At 38.6% G+C, this 27,711-nt stretch overlaps 1 protein-coding gene across 1 annotated transcript in view; it reads right to left on the reverse strand.

The window, feature by feature from the left end:
- macrod2 (mono-ADP ribosylhydrolase 2) overlaps positions 1-27,711 on the reverse strand; it is a 242,127-nt gene that overhangs the window by 69,043 nt on the left and 145,373 nt on the right. Inside the window, exons 7-8 of the mRNA XM_077612858.1 lie at positions 9,362-9,392; positions 1,591-1,664 (exon numbers count right to left, since the gene is read on the reverse strand). Coding sequence (XP_077468984.1) covers positions 1,591-1,664; positions 9,362-9,392 — 105 coding nt within the window. The remainder of the gene's footprint in view (positions 1-1,590; positions 1,665-9,361; positions 9,393-27,711) is intronic.

A 27,711-nucleotide genomic window follows, 5' to 3' on the forward strand; every position in this document is an offset into this window, starting at 1 on the left:
TTCGCAATCAACTTTCACCTAACCAATTCTTATCCATTTCCACTTAACATTCTCCTTTTGAAATACATTATATTACTTCACTGAGTTGAATATAAAGGGAGTACTTCAATACACCAGCTCGCTGTAGCATCTTGGAGACGACCTGCCAAGCATGGGCAAATGCAAATATGATAGTCCATAAGAAAATACACTGTCTGACACGGATCTAAGTGTGGAAGGTGAGATGTTTTAACCGCAACTCTATATACTGTTTGATACAGGAATTCCATTCCCTGCTTCAGCAATGTCTTTGTCTCGCATGATAACCAGCTACGAATGTTAAGCATTTATGAGTCAATGGTTAATGTTATCTGTTTGACCAGCTGCCACTGGTAACCACATCATTAAACATCAAACACATTATAAGTGTTTGGAGGCTCTCATATTGCTGTGACCTACTTGATCAATGTAATAAAAACGGCTAACAAACAACAGAATTGAGATGCATATTGAGTACACAGAACAGAGAAGGGAATGGACTCTGCCACCCAAGTGTGTCAAATCCTCTGCCAGTCTATTGTACAGGTTTTAAGCCACAATGGCGTGTTTCCCTCAAGCAAAAGCCTTTATGTCGCCCTGAAATGAATCGCTTCTGTGGACATTGGCAACATTAGCTTTCCAGTGTAAATCTTACTGAAGTGCAAATGTTTAAGGCGGTTAAATTGTATCGTCCCATTAAAGATTGATCCATGTTCTTGCTACTTTCAGCAACACTGTTGCATACTACGAACAATTGAGGAATGGAAGAGATGCCAGGTTTTTGTTTACCGAAAAACAGATTATATTTTAGGGTCTAAATTGACAGTGCACCTGCATTTTCGATCATTGAATGAACACAAGTCCCAGGTGATGTACTGCCTTTCTCAATAGGAACCGACAGGTACATATTTATTCTGCAACAAAATGTAAACACTCCATCTGTCACTATGCAGCATTGTTGATTAAAATGTAAATTCTTATGAAAGTGCCACCTCAAGATGATTGTAGGTCTGAGGTAATGACACGCTTGGATGGCTGTTACTTAATTGTAGGTTACATATAGACAGAAAAGCAATCCTACCCACACTCACACCTAAATGGGCATTTTTCACCCCCACATGACCAATATTTTATGGAATTAAAATCCATTATGCAATTGCTCATTTCATTAAATTCCACATGGAACTCACTGGAGATATGTTAACCAACAAATTTGCGCACACTTGTCATGTCCAGACAGGTTGAGACTTGACTAATTAATGTAACACAAAAATCCATCACAGATTTCCATCTGATGTTTTTATGTTATTGGCTTTGCTCACATTCCACAGCCAAGACCAATTTAAGAGTCAACAGACCATTGAAAGTCTGACAGACCATTGAAAGTCTGATTAGCCTCAGCCTGGCTTTTAATTTGATCAAAAAAATGCAGACCTCAAAACTTGATGTTTGATCAAGCGAAGCAGAAGGATGAGATGTCATCAAATATTAGCACCCGTGGAAATTAATGTTTTGTATGAGTGTGGTGGTCCAGTCATGCTTATTAGTGGAATAAAAACAGGCATGTCTTACCGTATCGGGATTCTCTTCAATCCAACTTTTAACTGTGTTCAGGGCGATGTCACTGGCCGGCTCATTGGGAAACCCTATAAAATGAAACACAATCAATACGAATGAAAATGTGAAAACAGACCATGTTTACTGTATAATGTTTTGCAGGTGGAACATTATTTGAGGACATGATACACTTTCTATTGTATTGATTTTCTTGGGGTAATTCTCTAGTGTCAGTGACTTTCAACCTCAAGGCTACACAATGTTTTGACAATATCTTTCTTCATGTGGTATTGTCTAACTTATTGCATGCCAATCAAAGCTGCAACAAAAGAAAACTTAGTTTCTCAAGAATTAGTTCATCAGTGCAGGGACTGCATACCACCTTTCACTTTTCAGAAATTGACCGGCACAGTGGTTTATAACTTCCATTGAAACACTGATCAGAATTGTGAAAACATGAAAAATGAGACACTGTATTACAAGAAATAATTAGAAGGCAACCAACCAAAATGCACACACTTTCTCATGAGAAACCCTGGATGGGAACCAGAGATTGCGGCGAAGACTATCTTGCTGTAATCACAGGGGTCAAGACCTCAATTTCAACCCAAATCAACTGGTACAAGGGCTATACTGCCAGCATAGCCAGTTGGTTATTGCACAGGTTACTTTCTAAGATATGTTTCTTTTCCTGGGTCATGGTCATTGCTACAACATTGCATGACCTATGAAAAGGGTTTACAAGTGTTGGAAGGACATTTTAAGGAACATGTGAAGAAAAAAGGTTAAGCGAAAGCAATCAATCCTAACACCCCTGGAGTGATGTCATCTCACACTCAGAGTACTAGAGGTCCAAGACAATAAATAACTGCTCTGCAAACTTTAGGACTAGACTTCAAAAATGAACTATATATTTCATTCTCTCCTTGTGTTCTTTTTGGTCACTCGCCCTTTATTTTCCTGCCTGGCTTGCAGGAGAAGTTGAGTTACATAAAGAGAGACAAAAAATGTGATACTGTGCTCCTCTACATCAGGATGGGTGAAGCATGGCAGCCAGCAGGAACAACATTTCAATTCTGAGGCCGCATTAAGCTGCACATTTTCAGATAATTTACTATGTGCTCAGCCTTTAGAAACTCGGGTGAAAGAACTCAGTGCTAAGAACTGAAACTATCACGCGACATGAATTTGTAGGTCACCGGACACCTCTTGTTTCCTGGGGATAATTTATTAGCGGTTGGCGAACAGCTTTTTGGTCTATCACCGCCAACACTGGTGTGAAGTGTGGTTCTTCACTAATTCTCAAGACTAACACCCCAATACCCATTCTGTAATACTACGTCTGATAACACCTAAACCTTGTATTGGGTATGTACACTCAAATTTACAGTAAATCCCAACGTCTTCTGCCTTGGCCAACCATTGCTTGTTGTGGTTGTTTGTCTGAGCTTTTGACTCAGACGGAATTATGCTTCTGCATGTTTACTTGCCAGATTCTAATGCCTGTTGGATTGTGGTTTAAGACCGACTGAAATTGCTGTCCTGTTTTTCATGAATTTTGGATTGAGACACCAAGCATCAGCAGTCCCCAGGGCTCTATTTGTGAATTGCAGATCATTCAAACACGTAGATGGCAAAATTCTCTAATCCTCAAAGTCCCCCTTCTCTTTTCTGTATATTGGCTTTGAAAGAAGTGTCACAGTTGGTATTAGAATCATGAAAGATATTTCCAACTGCGGCATTCCATTAGTTCATTGTGTTCCAGTTGGGTCCGACACCATGTGTCACGTGCAATATCGGAAAACAGATGTGATGAAAATTAAAATATCATGGAAACAAAAGCAGAGCCAGCTGTCAAGGAAAAGCATATCATTAAATAAAGTGGGAAAAATGTGTTAGATGAACTGCATTTGTGCAACGTTTGAGAAAAAAAAGTGAATTAGGCTGAGACATATTGAATGCATCGTAATCATAATAGAACATCTGGTTCCCAAATGTTTTGGGATACTACATTGAATAAATTCCGTGAGAACTGTCTCAAAGCTCTTTACAGGTTTGAAAATTATATTGCACACATTAGTCAAAAGATATTATACATGAATGCGTGGCTGCTTTTAGTACAACTGCTCACACATTGCCCATAAAATTATTCGATCCAATTTGACGCAGTACTACATTAGTTCAACTGGAAAGTAGTTGATCACTTCTGGAAAAATAAATAAATAAAGACACTCATGATTTAATTATTTAGCAAAACAGACAGCCCAGTGTCTGGCTTAAGCACACTTTGACAGTGGGCAGTCAGGGACAGGAAGGAACCGCTGCCATTCTGTTACTAGATGACCTGTGTTATAAAATGAGCCACTGCTGCCTCATAAACAACAGCCCTGATAGGCTGTGCAAACACCGCAAATAGGATTACTGTAAGAGATCCATCCTAGTCATTCTCCTTTGGCTCTTTGCAAAATGTGGAGATTTCAGTGAAAAACAATCTGTCAGGAGGTGGAAAGCTGGCATCAGGTTCAGTGATGGTGGGCCCTCTGGGGTCTCTGTATTGCCTGGATCGGTTCTGCCTTATGTTGGGAATATGTTCGGCTCAGGGAGATTTGTCTTCGTGAGGCACACTGATGGGATCTGTGCTACGTAGTGGCACTGATGAGGACTCAGGTGGTACAATATTATTTTTGCTGAAGGCTCCTCTACTTCATCACAAAGCCAAGCACACCAGAGGGATGGTGGTTTGGATGGAGGGGGGTGGCTTTTTAAGGCATGGATCTTGTTAACGAAGCGATAACAGTGCAGCATTTACCTGCGTAATATTTTCACGAAATATCGTGTGACATGAAAAGTTGGATTATGAAAGAGATGACCACAATTGCACCTCAGGTGTTTCTTATTTGGTAAGAAGACGTGTAGACATGCAAGTGCAACAAAGTATTGCTGTACTGCAAGTGAGAATGCTTTTGAAATTCTTCAGTGGACTTATGCGTCAACTTGCTTTTTGAGTTAAACTGATGTGGGGGAAAGAAAAAGAAAAAAAAAAACAATAAGCCAATGTATCTCACTGGTACCCCCTTGATAATTTCTGGAAAAGAAACAAACAAACAAAAAATATGAGTTGAGCATTTGCTATTATGAAATGGGGGCCTGTGTTTTTCAGTTCTCTCTCCATCACTATCCTTGGAGTTAGACAACATCTCAACATGTCATCATTCTGATAAACAGTCCAGTACAATGCAAGACCCAAAGGCTGCAGTATCTAACATTTGAAAAAGAACCAGAGGCAACTAGCAAGAAAACAGAAAGTCAAATAAAAAAAAGTTAATACAAAAATCTACTAGAGTGATAATAGAAAAATCCTTTATCACAAGCAAGACATCTAGAATTATATATTGACGATTACTTTACGTCGCTCTTTTTCACCATGTCATAGAAAATCCTGTGTTGTGGGTTTGGGCTCAAATGGGTATGTTCTAAAAAAGGAAACTACCATTATCAAGTACTGAACAGCACAAAGAACATGGTTAAAATCAGCGTGAATGAGGGCTTCGCAGCTGAAGTCAGCGTGATGTCAAAAGGAAAAGAGGAAAGTATTTTCACCCTATGAGGGCCCCCCAGGACAGGTATGGTGACCTGGGGTGGAGGACAGGGAAGTGCCTTAGAGCTCCAAACACCAATGTGTAGATGTCAAATAGCCTCAAGCTTTTTTCAGTGGCACACAGCATGTTGTGACCATGACCGACTTTGCAGCCCACAGAAGGAGAAAGAGACAAAGAGAGGTGAAAGAATGCCATGAAAGAAACAGAAAATATAGTAAGATCAGTTACGGTACAAGCCGTGGCGACCTTTCTTGGAAGCATTCCATTGAGGTGATGCCCTGCGCTGTCCCACATGCTATAATTAACTCATTTTAAAAGTATTCTCAAGATTAGACAAAGAGCAAGTCAGGATACTGACAACATATTATGAACTTTTTTTAACACTTTAGAACAGTCACAGTTTCACAAATATTATTGGGAATCACGGCTGTTTATTTTTTGTTGATTTTGCACGCAATATGACCTCACACTGCTTCCTGTCATTTTCAAACTAATCATCATCATTTTTGCGTACAATGGTGAGAATGCGTCAGTACTAGAATTAAGCGATCTAAAACAAGGGCAACATGACCTGACCAATATCAGTTATTGGGAGCTAGTTTCAGCCACTTCTCAGCTCTTACAAACCCAGGCAAATTCGCCGTAACCACAGGTAAACTCTGAGTTTGGCCAGCGGGAATGAACCTGCCTGCCTTGCCATCTCTGGCGACAAAAGCAAAGATAACACTGTTGATAGATAAGGTGTCATAAATGGCTTGTAGCATCCTTAATCCTACAGGAATGAGGACTGCTGATGTGTTGCTGGGATGGAGGATAAATACCCCTAGCACTTAACACCTTTGATCTGGACAGATGCGTAGAATGGCAGCATTGACAATCCAGTTGGGTTTGGGTGGATTACACCTGCATATCACACTGTTATGAGTCAGTGGTATATCTCTGTCAACAGTCCTCATTTCTTATCCTGAAGACATGTGGGGTGGAAGGAAAACGGTTACTAGGAGACATTATGCTCTATGTCTGATCAGGAACAGAAATTTTGCTCCATTGAGGGCAGTTCCCTTCTTCAATACAGTTATAAGAGCAAATTTGCCACGGCATTTGTCAGCAATATAGTAGAAACATTGCTTATGTCCAAAACCCATAATTAAAAAGAAGATTTGTTTATTGTAGCTTTACTGACTGAAACTTCTGGGTTCAGGCTTTATCAAAAGACTATTTAAAAAAAGGAGCCAAATGAAGAAAGGAACTGTATAAATAATGACAAAATGACCTTCTTTAATGTTGGAGGCTAACTTTCGGCAATTATCTTGCGAAGACATTAAGAAGCACCTCCACCTTGGAAGCAATAAACCATTTAAACTCAGGTCACATGGCTGTGATTGATGTACAAACAGGAGTAACACTTAATAACCTCTATCATTCTAGGTGACCCTGTGGCCCACAGTGGGTACCAGTTTGTCTACGGGTGGTACTTCCAACACAGTGTCTGTGCTGAAATTCTGTTGTGGTTAATGGGGCTGATTGAAGGATTAGACTGTCAGCCGAGTGTGAGCCCTCATTTTTCTTCCCATGTGTGGAAGGTACTTCCTGTGCCCCATTGCTACACCCAACCCTCCTACTCTGCCATCATCTGTCAACGGTGACTGAGTCCGTTGAAATATAGAGGGGACGAGTGACAATTGTCAATTAGAATTAGCCGTCTTGACAAATATGTTCACCCATAAGACCTTGGCATTTCGTGTCCCTGATTGTTTTCTCTGAATTGGTCAGTGTTATGCTTTTCGACTTAAGCTGTGTCTTGGAGTTCTAGGCTGCTCTTTTTCTGAATCCTAATTAGGCAATTTCATCCTTTCCTGAGTAGCCATTTGAATGAGTTAAACTCATTTATGCTTTCTTATAAGTCATTAATTTTTCTCTCATCACAGAGGCACACGAACATGCAACTGATCCATCAAAATAAAACTTATTTCACACACGTACGATCAACAGGTCTTGGGCCAGTCTTTTTGTACAAACCAGTCCTACACTTTCCATGTCTCTGTGACTGGGGACTCATGGTATTAAGTGTACAAAGACTGCCAATAACTAGAGCCCTTTTCAGAGGAAGGTATTTTAGGGCGAACTGGGAAAATTCAATAGGATACGACATTAGAGACCAGGCACTGTTGTTCCGTTCTAAAAATCCATCCTCTATTTGCCCTCTGCTGTGTGCTCTGTGTGTTTGGATCTTCATCCTTAATCAGCTGCATTGTTCTGTGGAGAAGCAGTTATGGAAAGTGCTAAGCTGTTTATTTATTGAACAGACTTTTATACCTCCCCTCAGCAGCACGCTTGGCTCGGCACTGGCTTGTACTTTGAAGTAAGGGGCGTCTGGCAGTGTGTTATGACGGGCCCCCACTGGCAGTGCAGCACTCGACAGCACAATAAACACAGCGAACTGCAGTAAGCTGTGCCACATTCGGTACCAACAAAGATCAACCCCCCTCCAAGACTTCATGCATGTACCCTTATGATTCTGAGCAAGGCTGCAAATTATCCTGTTAATTTATTTGCATATAAAAGTTAAGGGAAACGGGCAGGGTAGCGATTAGTGAGTCACCCACACCGTGGAAAGGTCTCCAGTTTAAAACTGGGCTATGCCTTTTTGTGTGAAGCAAGTCAAAGGTTGCTATATTTTAGGAGTCACACGCATTAAATGGTTGACAGTAATACCTGAGTACTCATATTTTGGAGTAAGTACATCCCTGTCAGGACAAGGCTACAAACGCGGAGCAGAAAAACGAGAGGATGTTTTTTTGGTTTGTTTTCTTTAGCCACTTTGGCCGTGTGGAAAGTGTGGATCAAGATTGGCATGCCCTCCAGGGAGTGAGCCGAGCTGCAGAACAAAGCTGAAGATCAACTCTGCTGCATTTATGACAGGAATTCTAGTAGTAGAGGAACTCTGATTTCACAGATTTATCCCAGTCCTGAAACTGAACTTTTCAACTGCCAAAAGCAGATCAATTGCATATGAGCATTATTGACATAACATTTATGAAAATGTCCAAACTGTTGGATGTCAATATATTGTGTGACCGCCAGAATTTTCATTTATCCTTGACATCATCTCAGGCATGGTGGATGTGTTCCCTAACTTCCCATTTGAGGATGCTGGACCGATGCTCAAAATAATTTGGAATTCTGCCTCAGTATGTCACAGTAGGGCCAGTATATTAGAGTGACAGAGTGTTAACACCAAATTTAACCCACTTGGTCCCCATACACACATAATATCATGAAGCACTAATGAGTCCCATAACCAAGGGGAGGGAAAATGGATAATTGGACTCAATTTGGACAGGTACACATTGGGGTATACACACACATGGTTTTGTTGCCAATGGTTAATTCACACGGTCATACAGCCCATACAACAACTGATTTTTTTTTCAGTTTTGAAAATGTAAATGTTACTTTTGAGAGGTTCTCTCTAAATTTGTACAGCTTTGTTTATAATCTTATCAGATATGTTCTTATTTGGCAATTTGTTGCTCCCTGGGGGATAACTGTTGATATAAATGTATGGATTAATTTTTTTTGAGAAAACTGTTTGCATAGAGGGTAAAAATGCTCTGTAAAAAGTAAATAAATGAGTTCAAACCACTAGTTCTCTTGTGATATTAGATTTCTAGTTCAACAGATAATATTATGATACAAGAACAATCACTGAACACATTTTACTGATCAACTACGGTTAGTGAAATTACTATAAATCCACAAACCTATTAAAATAGGTGTATTTCTGAATAAACACCATTCAATAGTCAGTATTTTACCTTAAAAAAAACATTGACTCCACATGGAGCACCTTTTGCTGTTATAACTTCAAAGCCTGCTTCTGTCAACAAGTTTGACATATTTGCAAAGTGACTTTGTTTAATGAGCACACTGGCTTGAAGCCTGCATGGTTCATCTGAGGCCAGCTAGTCCCATGAGACATTCTATTAGCCGAATTCAAGGCTACTGTCACTGTGTTACAGGCTCAAAGATGATTATTTCCTTTTTTTCTCCATTCTATTCAAAAATGCTCACTTCTTGAATTAACTATCCACAAAATAAATGTGCACATTATCTCGTGAAGCTCTCATGAAGAAAAACTTCCAACATAAAACACAAAAATGTCAATGAATCAATGAGGATCTTACCATAAATTCCCGTGGAGATGCACGGGAAGGCCTGTGAAAAGAGTTGAATAAAAATCAGTCAAAACATATTTTTGATAAATAAATGATGAGACAAATTCAGCAACATTATTCCAAATAAATCATTGCATTTTGTTGAGTTTAAAAAATCCTGAAAATATTAAAAGGGTGTTTTGCAAAAAAAAAAAAGGTTTCCTCGCAAACCCAAAGTGAATGTTTACATATATATCTATTTCCCTTACCTTAAAAAGTGACCAGACTTTAATAGTTCTTGCTTTGCAGCACTTTACAGCGGACTTATTATTCCAGCATGTCTTTATAGCTTAAAATAGTTCCATTATTCTTTACTTGTGTCAGCAAATATAATATGATACATAGGCCTTGCTCTGTGGCTCCCTATTTCACATTTATCTTTTTTAGTATATTAATAAAGAGTAAAGATTTTTTTTTCCTCCATACAAAGGTTCCATTTGTCCTCAAAAGCAGCTGAAGTTGTGTTTTGGCTTCTGCATTCTTCATAATGAAAAATGGAAACATTAATACATGACACTCTGATAACAAACCAGTCATAACCATCTCGCTAATGAATTAATATTACAACCACTAATCTACTAGTGAGCTAAATATAAAATTTTAGTAGTAAGCAAAAAGGCAATAGCTTTTGTTTGCATTTAAAATAATACAGATTACAACAATAGGTGCAGTAGTTTTTGGGATGCATGCATGGGTTATTATGGCCAATAAAGCCATGGAATCAATTTATAAGATTGTAAATGTTTTGGCATGGTCACAGTTTTACAATCTTGCGATTGTCCTTCCCTACAATTAAAGAAACAAAACAGTTTCAAACAGAAAAAAAAGGAAACAGGAAAGAAAAGTTGGTCTATTAAATTATTGGCCCCACTAGACAAAGCAATATATTCTGTCAGCAATATTGCAAAGTCTGATCAATGTTGTTTGTTAAGCGTCCATCGTGGCACCCAAAGCTGCTGACTTCTATTTGCACAATCTTTTCATCTTTTTTATGATAGACTATCTGAGCTTATGTCATTACTGTTGGTCAGACAATACAGTGAACTTCACAAGTAAAATTGGTGAACTTCAATAAATCTGATATAAGTAAAAAATATAATAGAACGAAGAGCGTAAAATTAATCTTTATGTTTTCGCCAGTTTGAAACCCAATAGGTCAATTTGACATTCTTTCAAGATAAATGAATGTGCTTGTGTTTGTATTCCTATTTACCAGTTCTAGGGTTCCACCTGTCAAGGTTCATATTTCTGCTGTAAGGAGATTTAAATCTTTAAAAGTAGCTTTGACCTTTCTGACTGTCTTATTCTGACATAAGCAAAGTATGACAAAACATGGCTATTGTTTCAGTGCTGTGCTGAGAAGTGCCCCTTGCATTTTTTCCATATATTTTGCAATTGAAGAACAACATTATAACCTATTTGAAAACTACTGGAAAGAACACTCCAAAATATAGAGCATATTTTATATGCGGTTCTGTGAGGTGTTACTTGAATTAAAGTAAAAAGTAGTAAAACATTACTAATTTAATATATCAACCATATTCTAAATACATAACTTTAAATCAGAATAAATGTGCAGTATGTAAAAAAAAGTACCATGACAAGGCATTATGTCAATTTGTGCCAAAATTCCAACGATACTGAAAACAAATTAGCATAGGCGAACAAAATATATAACTTAGTTGAAACATCTTGCTTAGTTCCTGGCTAATGGAGGACAATTACTTGTTTTTGCCGTGAGAATGCAGTGTGTATGTAATGTGAAAAATAAAATCACTTTTCCTAGCCCAAGAGTGTAAACATTAACGCGCTGAACCGGAACATGACCAGTAAACACAAGAAGTCATGCTGCTCGACAGAGTAAGCTAAGAAAAGCATAACCTGCTTTTCTTTATCGCTTCCAAACAACGATACACAGTTTAGTTGTTAGCAAACATACCTGTGGATATGCCTACACTGTGTGAAGGTCCAGTGTTAATTAGAACAGGCAGCAAAATATAGACAGTCATGACCTATGATTCCTGCTTCAGGTTATTATTTCTATCTGCGACTGCTCATTAGAAGTGAGTCAGCATGTCGGGTGGTGTTGGCATGAGGCTGCGCCTGACGTCTCGCCTTGTTGATGATTCTCTTTGCTTAGGGTGTGCGCAAAAATTGGTCCCTTGGGAAATTATTCTGTTTCCGAGGCTCCTCCCGAATCTATCACATCATTTTAAAGTGGAACACCTTTCCTCTCAGCACTTCTGCACACTTATTCAGCCCACAGTGCATGAGCAATGACAAAAGGCAGGTATGCTGTGATTATTGGAAGCATGACTGTTGTACAGATATGACTGAGAATTGGCAGGCAAAGGCGCACACAAGACCTTTACCATCTTGATACAATACATAAAGCTGTCAAGTTGAAAACATATTGGCAGGGGTAGGATAAAATCCTGTTTCCCCAGAAGACCTCCGACCGGGACTATTTTACTTCGATAGACTGCATCATGTGATGACGTCCGTAGCGCCCTTGAGGCCAATTTCAATTTCTTTCTCCATAGTCCAACTCAGATTGTCTCAAATCCGACCCAGGCGCATTCGTATCTAGACAAAAATCTTTATCTGACACATCTGCTGTACAAATGCCTATCCCTATGAACGTGACCCATATGTCATCAACAAACCAAATTTTTCACCACTGTTCAACAAAACAACATGTCACAGTCCCCATATGTTTTCACTTCATGGCCACCTGCTTTCCACAGTCCAAGTCCCATACGTTGGCAATAGGTATTGGATAACTATTCATCCCGTATTCGGGAAATTTCATTGTGACAGTAGCAGAGGGTGATTAGACAGAACAACAAAGCAAAAGCACAAAGTGCAAATCAAATCAAAGTAAATGGGATCATTAAGAATCACCAAATCAAATCATTAAGACAGAAAAGCAGCAAAAACACAAAACGAGCAAGAGTGGTGACAATTAGGCTTTTTGTCGAGTCAATGATGATGACAAAGCCTATGTCCGATTATTATAATATCAACAGCTATACACACACAAAGAATATCACCTATTAATGAATCCAAAGTGGGCAACACACAATGCGGGTGAAAGCAGCCTGAGTCACCTGAATTTTTCTTAATAATGTGCAAATGATGTATTTCAGGCAATGATACATTTAAAGTGGATGGCCAGCAATAGGGATCCCATCTTTTTATAAAGCTAAGCGAATGTAGGAACAGTATCACCATTATAACGATAGCACCCTGTGCCAAGCAGCCATTTATTTAGCAGTGGGATATAACAGCAAAAATGTCTGAACCCCAGGCGAAGTGCAGCAGTTGAGTTGTAGATGGCACCATGAATAAATGTGAACGAGACACTGTGAAATAGCCAGGAGGCGGTAGGTAAGAGAAAAGCTTTCAAAGACAGAGAAGCTTATACCTTGGAAAACCTTTGTCTTGTCTGGCTAATCAAAAAGAACTTGACCAAGAGGCGGGAGTGGCTGTAGTTTGTTAATATCAAAATCAATGGTGTCATTATATTGTCACTTATAAAAAATCTATGTACGGGAAGAAAACCAGGAAAGAAAAGATGTATATTTTCAGAATGTGTTCCGTTTGGCAACTGGATTTCACTACCTTAAGAAGAAGACATTGCTATAACTTGGACAAAGATTTAAGAGGACAATATAAAGGGCCTACTTCAGCATCTTTTAAAGCTTTGCACTTTACATTTGCTACAATTTTCACACTGGCATGATTGGAATTGTAATGTGGAACATTTATTCATATTGTCACTTAGAGCCTGGGAATTATAAATTTAAAGAAAAAAATGTTAAAATTGAATCTTGGTATGGAGGAGTAGAGATAGTATAGAAAGAAGTGAGAAGACATAACTGGTTAATCTTAGCCAAATGCTTGATTTGAATGTCAACATTTACTAGCATTAAGCAGCACTCAATATTCCTCTAGGCCAGTGTGACTATTTCACAGAATGTAAATGTAGCATGTCTGGTAATGGCAAGTAGCATTTGAAGTGCATTGCATTTTGTAAAACGAAATTACAGGTCGGCATAAAAAGGATCAAAGCAGGGACTGCGAGGATTAACTCTGCTTCAATCAAAGGGGAATTTTCCAGGGGATCACAAAGTGAAAATTCCTCTCAAATACTTAAAGCATGGAAAAAGGGGTATGGGGCTTGTCAAATATCCATATCTGATTTCCAATATAGCATCATAGATCAGTGAAGATGAAAATGACTTCCTGTCATTCACATGGTCGTTCAACAAGCACACATACTCAACCTGTGAAATCCCAATTGTGGAATCCAATGTCACATTCATAATACTATTAACATGATTTTTTCATTATTATTTTCTTTTACACGAGAGGGCGCAGCTGCGGTGATTGTTATTTAAATGTATTTTCACTTCCCATATCTGTGAATGATTAATGGAACAACAAAACAACAAAGATGGGCTAAACCTCCGTGATTAAAACTCAAGATGAATATGAAGCACTTCATTATCACGCTTCAAATATCTGAAGACAAATTAGTGGCATATGAAGATAGACGGTTAGAATGATCATTAATCCTGTAATATGGGCCCATGATTTGTTCTACAATAGTGGATGATTCTCTGGCATTCCACCAAAAAGAATAGTAAAATCATTAGGAAGCATTTTCACGAGACATTACTTTCATTTTCTGTCACTTAATCAACTTCAACAACCTGTTTAATCACATTAAAAGGTCTCATGTCTCGCAATGGGAAAACCTTCTGTTGTGTGGCTACTAATCTGACATTTTTGACTACGGCCTCATGATTCAATGTTATAAAATTACAATTTCACAACGGGGCTTCATGTATGGAGAGTATATCTTTGGTATTTCATATGCATTTCAGTTTAACATTGCATACATCTCACTAATATAACAATAGAACTCCCAGAAAATATTTCAGTTCACATGGTAAAAAGTGCCAGCACTAATTTACCATCTCTAATCTCTCAAGTTACAGTAACAATAAAGATGATTGTTTTTTAATGTGGATGGTGCTACTTAAAATGTTATAACATGTTTCCTGTAGCATTTCCGTGGAGCAATATTGACATAGCTAGAGTTAACTAGTAGCATTTTTCTATTAGCAACTCTAACAAGGAAAGAAAAATGTGTTGCCAAATATGAGGTTCTTCTCACTAATACCATTTGTCATACCTGCAAGCTACTCGCACGCAGCTGGAGCCCCCTTTGTAAATAGTGTCCGACACATGCGAAAACCCCCTCATGACTTTGGCTCCGAACAGAGTGCTCGTAATAATTTTATGAGGGGGAAAATACATAAACCATTACCCCAAACGGTTCGCAAGTAAAGCTGACCTGAATCTACATGTACATCCATGTTAACCGTGACACCCCAAATCGGTTACCCTCAGGCATTTACCAAGTGTGGATTAGATATGTATTGTTAATCTTATAGACAAAGAAGGCACTAATTCAATTTGCATTGTAAATCTAGAATGACAATTTTTTATTTATTTTTTGGTTTATTTTTTAACTAGGAGCTGGAAAATTAATGAACAACAGATGGAGATTATTCCAACTCTGCAGGCATCTTACTGCGCAGTGACAACAGCCCAACAGTGATGAAAGACAATGCATGAAAAAAATCATAAGTAGACAAACGGCAATGTTTCCCAAAATCTACAAATATCTCTTATTTTTGTCAATTATTATGCATTCATTCAACATCAGTATGGCTATACACCAAGCGGACAATATTTTCAAAATACTATGTAACCCAATTCAATTAAGCCTGACCTTATAAAATGAAGATTCAGTTTTACTAGTGTCGCAGAGACCCACATGGAAGTAAGGCAAATAGAAAAATTATACATCAATAACTGTACATGATTTTTGCACCAATTTCCAATTTGAGAAAGGATTGTTTTTTACAGGTTGAAAATAAATGCATTAGGTTGAAAACATTTTGTTGATCGCACTCTGTGTGTCTATTCTCACTTCTGCAGTGATCTTTTACTTCAGGAATAATTACTCAGTGGCTTCAAGTCGAGGTTGTTTTGGTCTACTGGGATTTTAATGGACTTAATGAACTCTCTTTGTTAACAGAGGCTTAACGTGGTCTGTGATTTCCTTCCCTGTGCTTGGTTCCTCAAAGGTAGTTCATCCCATTTGCACAGCCCGATTAATGCATGATCTCTGTGGACCCCCAGTGATGCAACAATAGGGGGAGGGTTTGGGAAAAAAATCCAAATAAAAAAACGGGGGAGCTTGCTAAAAAGCGCTAGGAGGCTCCATTTTCTTTACATTTGTACCTGCTCTATTTGCATTTATTGGCAGAACAAATTGCATCCATCTTATTATTCATTTGATTTATTTTTAATGCTTGTCTGGCATCCATCCCTCTCCCATTTAGAGAGCAGTGTCCATACAGGACTGAAAATACTAGCTAGAGTATAATGTATGATACAGAACAATGAATAAATGTGATTTTGAACCCACACACCAAAGAGAATTTAGATCCGTTTGAAGCAGCATTTTCATATACATATCACGGCGAAGAACCTGCCCTTAAAACAGATTTGCTTAGCCATGTATCCAGTGGGAGGACTTGGCCCCAGTGAAGCATGCATTTTAAGATCCTAACAAGACACAAATGCATCTCATCTTGGGCACCACAACCGACACTAATTATCGGTAGGCGTTGCAGTGGTCAGGCCCTTTGGAGTGTTTGGTTTCGGTGAAAAAAAAAGCCTGGTGCATGTTTAGTGAAACACAAAAATGTAACCTTAGTACAGTAGGTGTGGATACATGTACAATACAAATCTCCACTTCGTTGAAATGAATTGAAATGCTTCATGGAATGTTCACAAATAATGACAGCTTCGGGTCAATTTAAGGAGGTTTTCCCACCGCTGCTGGTAGGCCTTGAAAATTACTTTGGTCCAAGGACATCGTCGCTCTGAGGAGGTCAGTTGTTCCTCTACGCAGACCTGGGGGGCACACTCCTGCTAAGATCTGAGCTCGGATAATGGTGTACTCAGGAGTGCTAGGATTAGGGACAGGAGGGACATGAGGAGTGACAGACTCCTTTGTGCTCAGTTCATCCTTATTCTGGGCATAACGAAAGACAGTCTGCAAACGGATTTTTATTAAAAAAAAGGAAAAAAAGGGGGGAGGGAGTGTTAAGTCCTCCGCCGCTAGAAGAGCTCAAAGGAGAGGCAGACTCATTGATAATTATATAATGGCTCAGTTTGTGAGAGCAGGCATTTTGCTGAGATGGGCGTGTGGTTCAAACAGAAAGCTATTAGTCATGCTGCTTGCTCACTTCCATATGTATTTTATTTTCTCATGGGCAAAGAGAGCTGCACTGCCCCGCAATTCTGGCATTTATGCAAAGATAATGATATTCAAACCTAAGCAGAAACAAGGTGTTTTTGTCTTCATTTCTAATAGAAGCTCTGGAAAGGTGAGGGAGCGAATTAATATTTTGTTGATATTTTAACCATGGCTTTATAGCATTAACATCAAAGCTTTCTTGGGAAAAGTTTGATGGCTGAAATAATATTTACCGGTGCATGCACAGATGTGGGAAATCATGCAAATTTACCACATGCATATGAACCATGGCAGGGTATTAAATTAGGCTCTCATAAATTAAGAAGAGTTGGAAAACATGCAACATTTCATAAGTAGAGTCAGAGTACACCTTATATTTACTCAGTTTTATTACATTTCCTTTGCTGAACTGAATGAACGCCAGTCAGATTAGGCAAAATAAAATGTATTATTGAAATAAGACATAGCAACATGTCTCCAATGTTACTGAAGTTGTTTTCTTTTTGAAAACCTTCCCTAATTAATCCTCATGAGAACATGTTGATTATTTGAGTAATGATCAGAGGCTATGGTAAAATGCCTTTATCAGTGCTCCATTAACTGTGATACAAAAATGAGGAGCTGTTGAATGCCAGTAAGCATATTTGCATAATTATGGTAAAAAAAACATCTATTGTTTGTAAATTTGTTCTGTTATCCAAGCCATAATCACCAACAGACAATTTGTTTCTCGCTTGAAAAACCAAAGACGTGCTCCCTTAAGTAAAAAGAGACAATTGTTGATTCTTGTAACCTTAATTCCAACATCATAACATGCGTTTATCTGGATGGAGGTTGACAAACTCTTTGCAAAACCAAAATGCGCACAACCTTACCGTATACCAAAACATACCACACCAGTGGGAGGAACAAAGTAGAGTATGATTAAATACTTAATTCTGAAAACGTTTGAAGTTACTCTGAACCACCCTCAAATAAATAATTCACAGCCAATCGTCCCTATAACTAAATTGTTTTCTAAAAAAGATAATCAAAAATACAATTCAAGACACAAGAAAATGACTTTACCAGCACAGTTTAATACATTTATTTTACTGTAGTTTAGAGTTGCATCTTAAACGGTATGAAGAAAAAAAATCTCTTAATCGATTTGTCTCTAAACAACTCCATGAGAATCAGGAGAAAACACACTGTCAGATGTAAACAGTAAAGAGGTAATTACGGTGGAATGAACAGTGAATAAGATGCACTACGAGACCCTCACTCCTTGGAAGATGTGCAAACACGCAACAAACCAGCCCTGCCAAACCTTACGATTGGTTCCTACTAAGTGGAAGGGGACTAAGAGCATCATACACCTGTCTTGTCACATTGCACGCTTCTTTTATTCATGGCGTAAGGATACGGGGGCGCTACAGATGTGAAAGTGTCGGTGTGAGTGCTCCCCACGGCTTGTCCCCATCTTCAAATAGCTCTGTCACATTTACACTTCAGTGAGGAACACTGCTATAAAGTATTAGCCTGTTAAAGCAGTGTTTTGAAACACAGCAATGCTGCTGGAGCTCAGTGCAAAAGCAATCTGAAGCGTAGGCTGATCAAAGTATCCACCTTTAAATCCCAAAAGAGATTTATTTCACCAAGCTAGCAGGTGAAATAACAGGCTACCTGTGACACCGGCACAAGCTAGGTTCTCTTGGAGAATGGAGAGTAATGCAAAAATGGACCGCTAAGCTGCAGCTCTGCAAATGCAGAGTAGGATGACTTAGAAAGAGAGCCAAGCACAGTTTAGATGGCACACCTGCCAAAAAGGAATTATTCTACCAATGTATTTCTCTCACCCCAATTCTGTTGAATGTACCTGGAGTACGGACGTAAACTTTTGTGTCAATTTCAGTTTGGCTGGTGGAGCCGAGGGTACAAGACAGCTTAAAATAAAGAGTAAAGGCCAATTTTTCTAACACATTTGACTTATTGAAGGAATAACTCTATTCATTCATGGTCACCTACAACCAGGTTCACATATGTACTGATTTTAACCATCACATTATGTACCTGGGATTGTTCCTACACAGCAGTAACAGGGTACCAATACGTTTGTCCTTGCGTGGGCATGCCATGTCCACAGCCAATTATCTTCACCTATAACCAAGAATTCTGTTGTACTGCTAAGATCTGTAAGAAGTAGCATGAAGTCACAGTGCATCCAGACGACAAAGAACACAAAGATGACTAAAGCGTAGCTCCTATAGTCCATCTTAATGACATGTTGACAGGAACAGTCAATACAACCTGTTGCACCCTGATTGGTCTAACAGCAGGACACGTTTAAGGTTGTTTCCTAATTGGCTATCGTTAAATTCAAGGCTACAAAAAAGTTTGTGGCTGAGAAAAGGTAATGATAAAAAATAATAATAACATGTTCCTTCAATGCTGTGAATCCCCAAAGCTTTTTCGCATAATAACTTTGGTCTGAGCACAGATGTGTTTTTGAATGAAGAGGAACGATGGGGAAACACAACCCGTCGAACATTCTGGCCAACGAGAAGTGAAGCCCTGCTCAAGGTCATGGTGCATTTTTGCGGCTGAATTGTCGACCGACTGTCGATTGATTGGGAGTACAGGGAGCAGCTGGCTGAGAGGAAACGGCAATGCAAGGTAGGGTCTCATGAATTATGACACCACCTATCCAGAACTTTTCATTTTTCTAGCAGAATAAAAATCAGTGCATGCTGAGAAGGCTTTTAATCTGCTGTTTGGCCATCCGATGACTTCCTCATCACAGCTGCAGTTTACACTTCTAGAAACCCCCCTCAGAAACTAGAGTTGTTGCCAGAACCTGATTTCAACTACACATATAACTTTTTCCACAAATGGCCAGAGGACAATGCAGCTAATTACACTTTTCTAAATGTGGACTTCACCATTAATATTGATAAAGCATTAATTAGTTCCTAAAACTGGAACAACCATTTTTCTGAACCAAATACATCACATGTTTTGGGAGCAGAACATTACATTAGAGTGATGATGGTTCCTGTTTCGACAGCACTAAACAAATTGGTACTCTGGATTATGTACATCATCACAGGGTACACCGATTCCATTACACTTTTTTTCCATGACACACCATCTAATTAATGAAGCATCGTCTCAAAACAGAGCGAATCATAATTAGTATTAATGTGGATGATAATTAAAGCTCAGTAAGAGGCCATTGTGGAGGTCATTATACCTGATCTATGCCAGATCAACACGCATTCCTCTTTTCCTCGTCCCTTGCAGTGCACAGTGGGGAGAGGGCCAATAAGGTAACACACTGAGTCTTATAATGGCCTTGATTAAGGCAAAACAATCTGATGTGTACACTTATCTAAAGTCATTTCTCACCACTTTGATAATGGGACCTCTTTACTATGTAACTGATTGAAAAATACTACAGTGTGCTTGCTTGTTTTTTATATATATATTTTTAATTGCTGGGGGAATTAAGTGTGCTGAGTCCAGATAAAAAAAGACAACCTTGTGTCAAGATAATTATCTGATGAACAGCTTGTTCCATATTCAAATTGACTGTCGCCTGGGGAGTTCGGTGCACACAGAGTGCGCAAGTGCATGCCATCATACGACTATAGGTCTGGGGTACAAACAAAGACATAGAATCCACGCAACAGACGATGGCAGACCTTTAGAAGGACATGATGTACGCAAATGTCAGGTAGACTACACACTTTTTTGTTATTTATTGTAATTACTGAAATAAAATCAGGCTTGCTCTGCGTCATTCTACATTCTCAATCCCATGCTCATTCATCTCCTGAGAGAAGCCTCAGACACAAAATGATAAAGGCCCAGAATCTATTTCATGCCTGATGCTATTATCGTGGTGTCTCGATGTGACATTAGATATTACGCTTGGTGAGATTAGTAGGTTATCTAGCATCCCACACAGTACACAAAATATATACTACTCACTTTCATGCAGCATTCTCTTTCACTTCACATTATGCGGCAACTCATGTCTTATAGCCTTCTAGGTTCATTTGTATGTGATGCATAAGGCTTGAATTAGATTTTTAATAACCCTTTTTATTTTATAGCATCACTTACAAAAGATGGCTGTGACATTTAAGAAATAAGGCTGACTAGCTAAAATGAAAGGAGCAATATATCTGTTAAATCACTCAAAATGAGGACTAAAGCCAGACAGTGTATGTAAATAATGTAACATAAATGACATACGAACTGGAATCGAACTTCAAATTTTAATTTACCACATACTTTAGTAGGTAGATTTAAGTTCAAACCCTCGTGAGACAATAAGTCAGAGATAATCGACCGTTAAATAAAAATAGGATTAAGGTAGACTGAAAATGACGTTAAACTCAATGGCTTTGCAGACTATGGTATAAAAGACTATTGATTATTTAAATTTTCTGTTCAAGTCCGGCCACACATGCTACTGAGCCAGGATTTAGTCATAACGGTTGTCAAAAAGATAGTTTGTTTTTGTTGAAAAGTGTCAGCAAAGTCAACAAAGCCTCACAATGGGCAACAGGCAGCAGATTTCAGATGTCTGCATTGTATTGGATGCCATTCTAATCTGTTTTAGTTTTAATTTCACAATTAGTGTAAGTATCTGCTGAGCCCAATACAAGGAGATTATAACGATTTCATAATAGCCTGCAATAACCTAATAAAGTTGTTGTACGGCGTAATTGATATAACACCCCGTGTATAGCCAAAGTGAGGTATCCTTAAATTGCTGAGTAAGTCTGCATTGAGCCAGTTAAAAAGTGAGAGTCAATCAGCTCCAGCCAGACACTGTGTGCCAGCCCTCGTTAGCTGTGACCTCGGGAGAAAATAATGTCTATAAAGGTGTATGCGGAGCTAATAGCACTATAATTAAAGTATTGCATTGAGTGCATACAGAAGGGTGTGTCTGATTACATTCATCAATGGAGCCTGTGGGTTTAAAAAAAACAATGTAAATGTCTATTAAAATACTGTATGCTCATTGTATTTTCAAATTGTAATGCAAGTATGTTTTGGCTAACAAAAAAAATATTTAAACATAAATTTGTAGAGAAGCAGTGTACAGCAAAGGATGAATAGATGGATAATTAACATGAAAAACGAATTGCTTCAGAATATATATTTGAATTGTGATTTTCTGTGAGTTTAATACAAATTAAACGAAACTAAGGCAAAGTAATCCAATGCTTTAGATATTTTCATCTCCACGGGATAATGATTCTCAGGGATAATGACAGATAGGAGCTTGTAGAAGATTGCATTTTGTGACAAGCAACAATGTGATTTTTTTTCATGATTGATGATTATGGTCTCATTTGTACATGTCTATCGATTAAATGAATGTAACATTCCTCTTTGTTTGACTCATGTTTGGTAATGCACAGTACCCAAATAAATAGGTAAATTGATCGTTTTTAAGACTTCACAATACAATAGGTTTTTCAATCTAATAGGCTAATAATTATTTTAGAGCTGATGGGAAAGCAGGCACATTTGAAACTGGCATTTATCACAAATTCCATTTAAAGGTGTTAATGCGGGGTATGGCGAGTAAGGGGATTTCATTCATAAGCATGCAGTTTAATTTGGACTATTTATTCACAATCAGAATTGATATTATCCAGTTATTTTATGGTTTTATAATTATCATCTTGTTGTTCTTCAGTTATTGTACATAATCATGGTAAATAACACTATAAAATTAGTTCATACGTCCACAGCCAGAGTGAGACAAAATACCCCCGGTGTGTAAAAGCACAGTGGAAAGACCTTCTGCTCAGACTAAACACATCTACTATAGCGGGCATTGTGATTGAAGGATAATGGGTACGAGCTTGTTGAAATGAATCCGTGATACACCAGAAAATTCTAGTTTCATGGACACGGCCTTGGGCAAGTGTGAGGTTGAGTTCAACGCATGGCTTGACAAAAGGTCTCAAATCAAAGCTGCAAGAAATGTGTTACAAAGTCAGTGCAGCATTTAAGAGGCATTCAATGGTAATGTGTCAGTTGGCACTTACATCCACAACTAAAGTGAAAAGAAGTATGGACCTAAACCTTACTATAGACCCTCTACAACAGTTATTGTTTCAGGCAATGAAATAATGCACTGTACCGCATATTCATGACTGATGAAGTTAACTCCATACAAAACCAGTTTTAGTAGTTTATGTTTGGTCTAATGCGATTGGTGGATTTCTCAAATGTTGTACAAAGAGTGGATACATGATTTCTCATTAACTCCACCGAAACCACCACTTGAACAATTCAAACATGGGGCAAACAAATTCTAATTTGATCAAAATAGAACTTATGCAACTAAAGTGCAATTATTCCTAAATTAAAATACATAAAAAACTGATGGGTGGTTTCATCGAGACTTTGTTGAATTAATGAGGATAACAGAGTATCTTAAGTCCTTTTACAGATGTCCAAGTACTTTTGCGTGCAATTATTTTACACTGTGAAGATGAATAATAATGTAAAACAAGAATTCATCCTGCTGCGACGATAATTCTTCTCAAGAGTCAAAGTAGGGGAGAAGAAAAGACTGACTCTCTCTTTCCGCTGTGAACTGACAAAGAGATGTCTTTTGTTGTGCTGTGTGGCCTGCATTTTTCAGGTATGTTTAATTAATGTGTGCTTGTTGTGCCTTTTTTTGTCTCACGCCGTACAGTGGGAACGACATCTGTTTAATCAACAACTTCCTCTGATAGTCCCACAGTTGGGTGCAAAGTGTTGGCGGAATTCTCAAATAGCACCACTAAGGGATATGAGCCGAACAGAATCACAGGACGCTTGTCTCCAAGCGCTCTTCGCAGATGGCACCAGAGTTAAAAAAAGTTGAAGTAGTTTGAATCCTAAAATCAAGGTGCACTTTCTTGATTGTGCTTTGGCACATGTATTAATTCCAAAGCCAAGTTGTCTTGAAACAGGAATGCTGTCATTTCCCCTTGCAGGGGTTCCAAGTGAAGTGGTCTTTAGTTTAGGCAGATCTCGTCTTACTGGCGATTGCACTTGGCATACGGTACTACATATCATCATGGTACGAGACGATGATCCACACAACTAATGCATTCAAGAGCTATCCATATTCAGCCACATCAACGTTTAACAACAATTATTCCTTCTGAGATTTGCCAAAATGACAACTTTGACATGTCCTAATATTCCACCTCAACCAAGTAAAATTAAACAAAATTGGAAGATCTTCTAGGTCACCCGTGTCAAACCGATTCCGCCGAGGGCCGACATTTTAACCAATCAGGTGTTTTCTAAAATAAGTAGCACCTGACTTTAATTAACTGATTACACTGGCAAAAGGTATCCTCTTGTTGAGTTGGAATGAAAAACTGCACCCACTGCGGCCCTTTGAGGACCGGTTTGACACCCCTGAATCTAGGTGATTGCGTCCCTTTCCATCCCATCTAAAACTGAATCTCCTCCTTCTGAATAAGGGGGTTGGTGTAATTGCTCCCATACTCCTTAACACAGACTGGCACACCACCATAACTACTATCAGAGTAATCTGATGTAATGGGCCCAGTGTTGCTCGTGATTCAGATCAGACAAATAGCAATGACTAATTTAAATGGCTCTGTGACCTTTTGAAAGCTTCAGTCTAATTAACCTTCTGCTGATGCATGCAGGTACTGTATGTGGAAGTGGGTCACAGGCAATGGTTGGCTGATTGGCTTCAAAGTGGACTGGTTAATAACCACTCAGCAAGACAACCAGTTCAGTCGTTACACAGAGATGACATCCAGCTAATTCCCTCTTTATTGGAGGGAGGCCTTTATTCCAATTATGGATCTACTTGGACGTACACTGTGGTCAAAATGACAAAATACTTTTTCTGTGTGACATACTTTAAGTACAAACATTAGCTGTAAACCACATAGTATTATACTCCAAAGTAGATAATTAAGTCTGATTTGTTGTCACTTGTGCCATTTCATGGCAGACTGGATAATGAAGTCATTTGAATGCTTACAATTATAGATGTTAAGGATGAGGAGCATAATGCTCTAGACTGAAAATGCAATAAAGGGTGGTGCACACATAGATAAACTGCTCTATGCAAGACTAAAGACTAATAAAAAAATGTCCGATCCTAGTTAATGGCACAGTTTACCTTGCTGTGATCGGAGGCCAAAGCTGTCGCACGATTATCTTTTAAGTTCACTCAAAGATATTTCTGGTTGAAGAAATGTTTTTTTTATATACAAATAAATCAGGGGTCTCCACCTTCAAACTTATGATGGGACCACCCCCACCTATGTTAAACCCTCAAAATCTAAAGACAAACATTCCTGATTTAATTTATTGCATTTATGTTTTTAAACAAGACTACTAAATGGAATGTAGACCAAGAAAAAAAACGTGCTTTCAGTAGAATTATGTATTTATGTCTGATCACATTGTCATGCATGGGCGGCAAAAAAGAAATGTGATTTAAGCTGTGACTAAAACTGCCAAATTAAATTCACAAAGGAAAGAAAGGGATTCAGTATCCCATTAATAGACAGATTAAGTCCAGATAGAGGCTAAAATGTTGTAATCCAACACTGTCAAACTCAAATAGTTACAAAAAGAGGCATTAGAAATCCAATGTTTGTATAAATCGATACATGTGCTACATCACCACCAGTTTTTATAATAATAAAACAACTGTGAATACCATTTAGTCTTACTTTCAACATGTTCTCAACAATAAAGTCGACCCTGGTTGGCCCTCGGATGGGTACTTTCTTTGCTGTTTCAGTCTTCGTAAGAAGATTATCTCATAGTGGCCGTCATCATTTAACGGGCTGTGCGCGTGGATGTGTTGCTGTACAAATTTTTTTTGTGGGAATGCAGCCTGGGTGAAATGAATGGGCACTAATGCTCTTCGCAGCCTTGGAATGAGCCCACAGAGAGGAGAGGCTAATCCTATCATTCTAAACCATTCATCTCCAATCCACTTGGCTTTTAGGATTTTTCGCAACGGGCAATTTGTGGCTTCCCTGTTGGATCTCTTCAACGCCAATATGTTATGACTATAAAACACTTTGAGAGCAGCCTGAGTGTCAGACAGAAGGGCTCTAAAGGCAGTCGGTGACCCTGCCACTGTCCACTCTGACAGCTGACAGCCTACTGCACTCCACAGTTAATGACAGATACGTCCACAAATAATAAAATTGTAACTTGTCAACATCAAGTCAGAGACAAAATGACACTCTGCTCACCCTTAAGAAGATTAATCAACAATAAATCTTGATGTACCTTCTTCGTGCAATGGTCACGGGATGAAAAACATTTGATTATTAATATTCAAGAATATCTCTAACCTTAAAAACAAGGCTAAATGATGATAATTATTTTATTCTAAAGGTCATATTCTAAGAGGTGAACTGATATGGTCAGTTAAATGAAGCAAATTCAAAGGCTGAATAGCTTCCAGATGGTGGCGTCGCCCCTCTACACAGTCAGTTTCTGCCTGACAGATGCTACATTTGCTTCTAGGGGAGAATATGAGCAGCCTTCCATAACTAAACAAGACAAGGGACCTGCATTAACTGTGTCCTCACTTTAGTGTACCGCAAGACCCAGCTCTTCAAAGTGAAGCATCTCTCCCCAAAAGCCTGGCTATACATTTGAGTCCATTTTTGTAAAATGACCTACAGAGGGGAATAGGTGATAGCACGCATCAATGCGTACGCGCAAACGCAAAGCGTTACATCAGTTTTCTAAGAAAATACTGAATAGCGTTTTGATTTTTTTGTTAAATGTGCATGCACAATAATACAGAGGATGACTAACTCATTCAGAACCATAAACTGCTTTTAATTCTTCAGCTGAAAGTAAAAGAAGAGTAAACAAGATAAAAAGGGTAGTTTTAACAACTAATATACGGAGCATCCCAACTGAAATCAATTCCATTAAGAAGGTTTTGTTTCTGGGGGGAAAAAATAATTGTGGCAGTTTCTGTCTTCCAAGACTTTTGTGGGTGATAACAGTACAGACCCTCAACATCATGGTAGAACAAGAAAGTGTATGTTGAGTGGAAAACAACAAGAAAAGTGTTTTTTTTTCTCTCTCCAAGAAATAGCAGCTATAACAAACACTGCTGCCAGATATGGCTTTTTGGTCTACAAAGCCAAAGATGGCTTATGGGAAAATGGACTTGAAGAGTCTGATGAGAGGAAGAAAAACAACATTCTGGCCCAAACAAGCTGAAAGCACCCCATCACTAACCTAAAAGGAGGATGCAGGGATCGGTTGCAACATGTACCATAAGTTTGTCTAGGAAAATGGGGGTGAGTGGCCACTTTCTGCAATAGGCTATTAAGAACCAATGATGTGCTGCTGGGGGGGGGAATATTAAAAAAACAAACAACACGTTGCCATCTCCTGGTTTCAAAATGTGTCAAATTACGCATACAATATATGACTAAACCATAATTTAAAGTTAGACATGTTTTTGTGGTAGTTTACAACAATAGTTTTGTCACTTTTACTTCAAACTCATAGAACAATTATTTTGACAGGGTATTTTGATTCTGCAAGTTTCCCCACGAACACGGTTTATTAAGAGTAACAACAACCTGACAAGTCATCTTGTAAAAAAACACGATGAGCTCTTAATAAAAGTTGTCCAAGCCAGTGAAAGTCACCTACATGCCTCATTCCTATCAACCAGAAATTGCTTTGAATAAACATTTAAAATGTATTACTCTGAAAATCCATTTACCGTCTGTGTCTGCGTGTGAATTCTAATTTATTTATTTATTTCACATTGGCGTCCTTGGCTAGCAGAAATGTTGAGTGACGAGCATTGAGCAGACGAGGGGGCTATTAGACAACGTGCCACGCCAACGCCACTTCCATGCTGCGCAGCCCCTTCCTTACTCGCAATATTGCAGAGCTCTGCAACACTGACACCAAGGCTGCAGGCTGTGGT

The sequence above is a fragment of the Stigmatopora argus genome, chromosome 11 (genome assembly GCF_051989625.1).
Source record: "Stigmatopora argus isolate UIUO_Sarg chromosome 11, RoL_Sarg_1.0, whole genome shotgun sequence".
In the NCBI taxonomy this organism is placed as follows: Eukaryota; Metazoa; Chordata; class Actinopteri; order Syngnathiformes; family Syngnathidae; genus Stigmatopora; species Stigmatopora argus.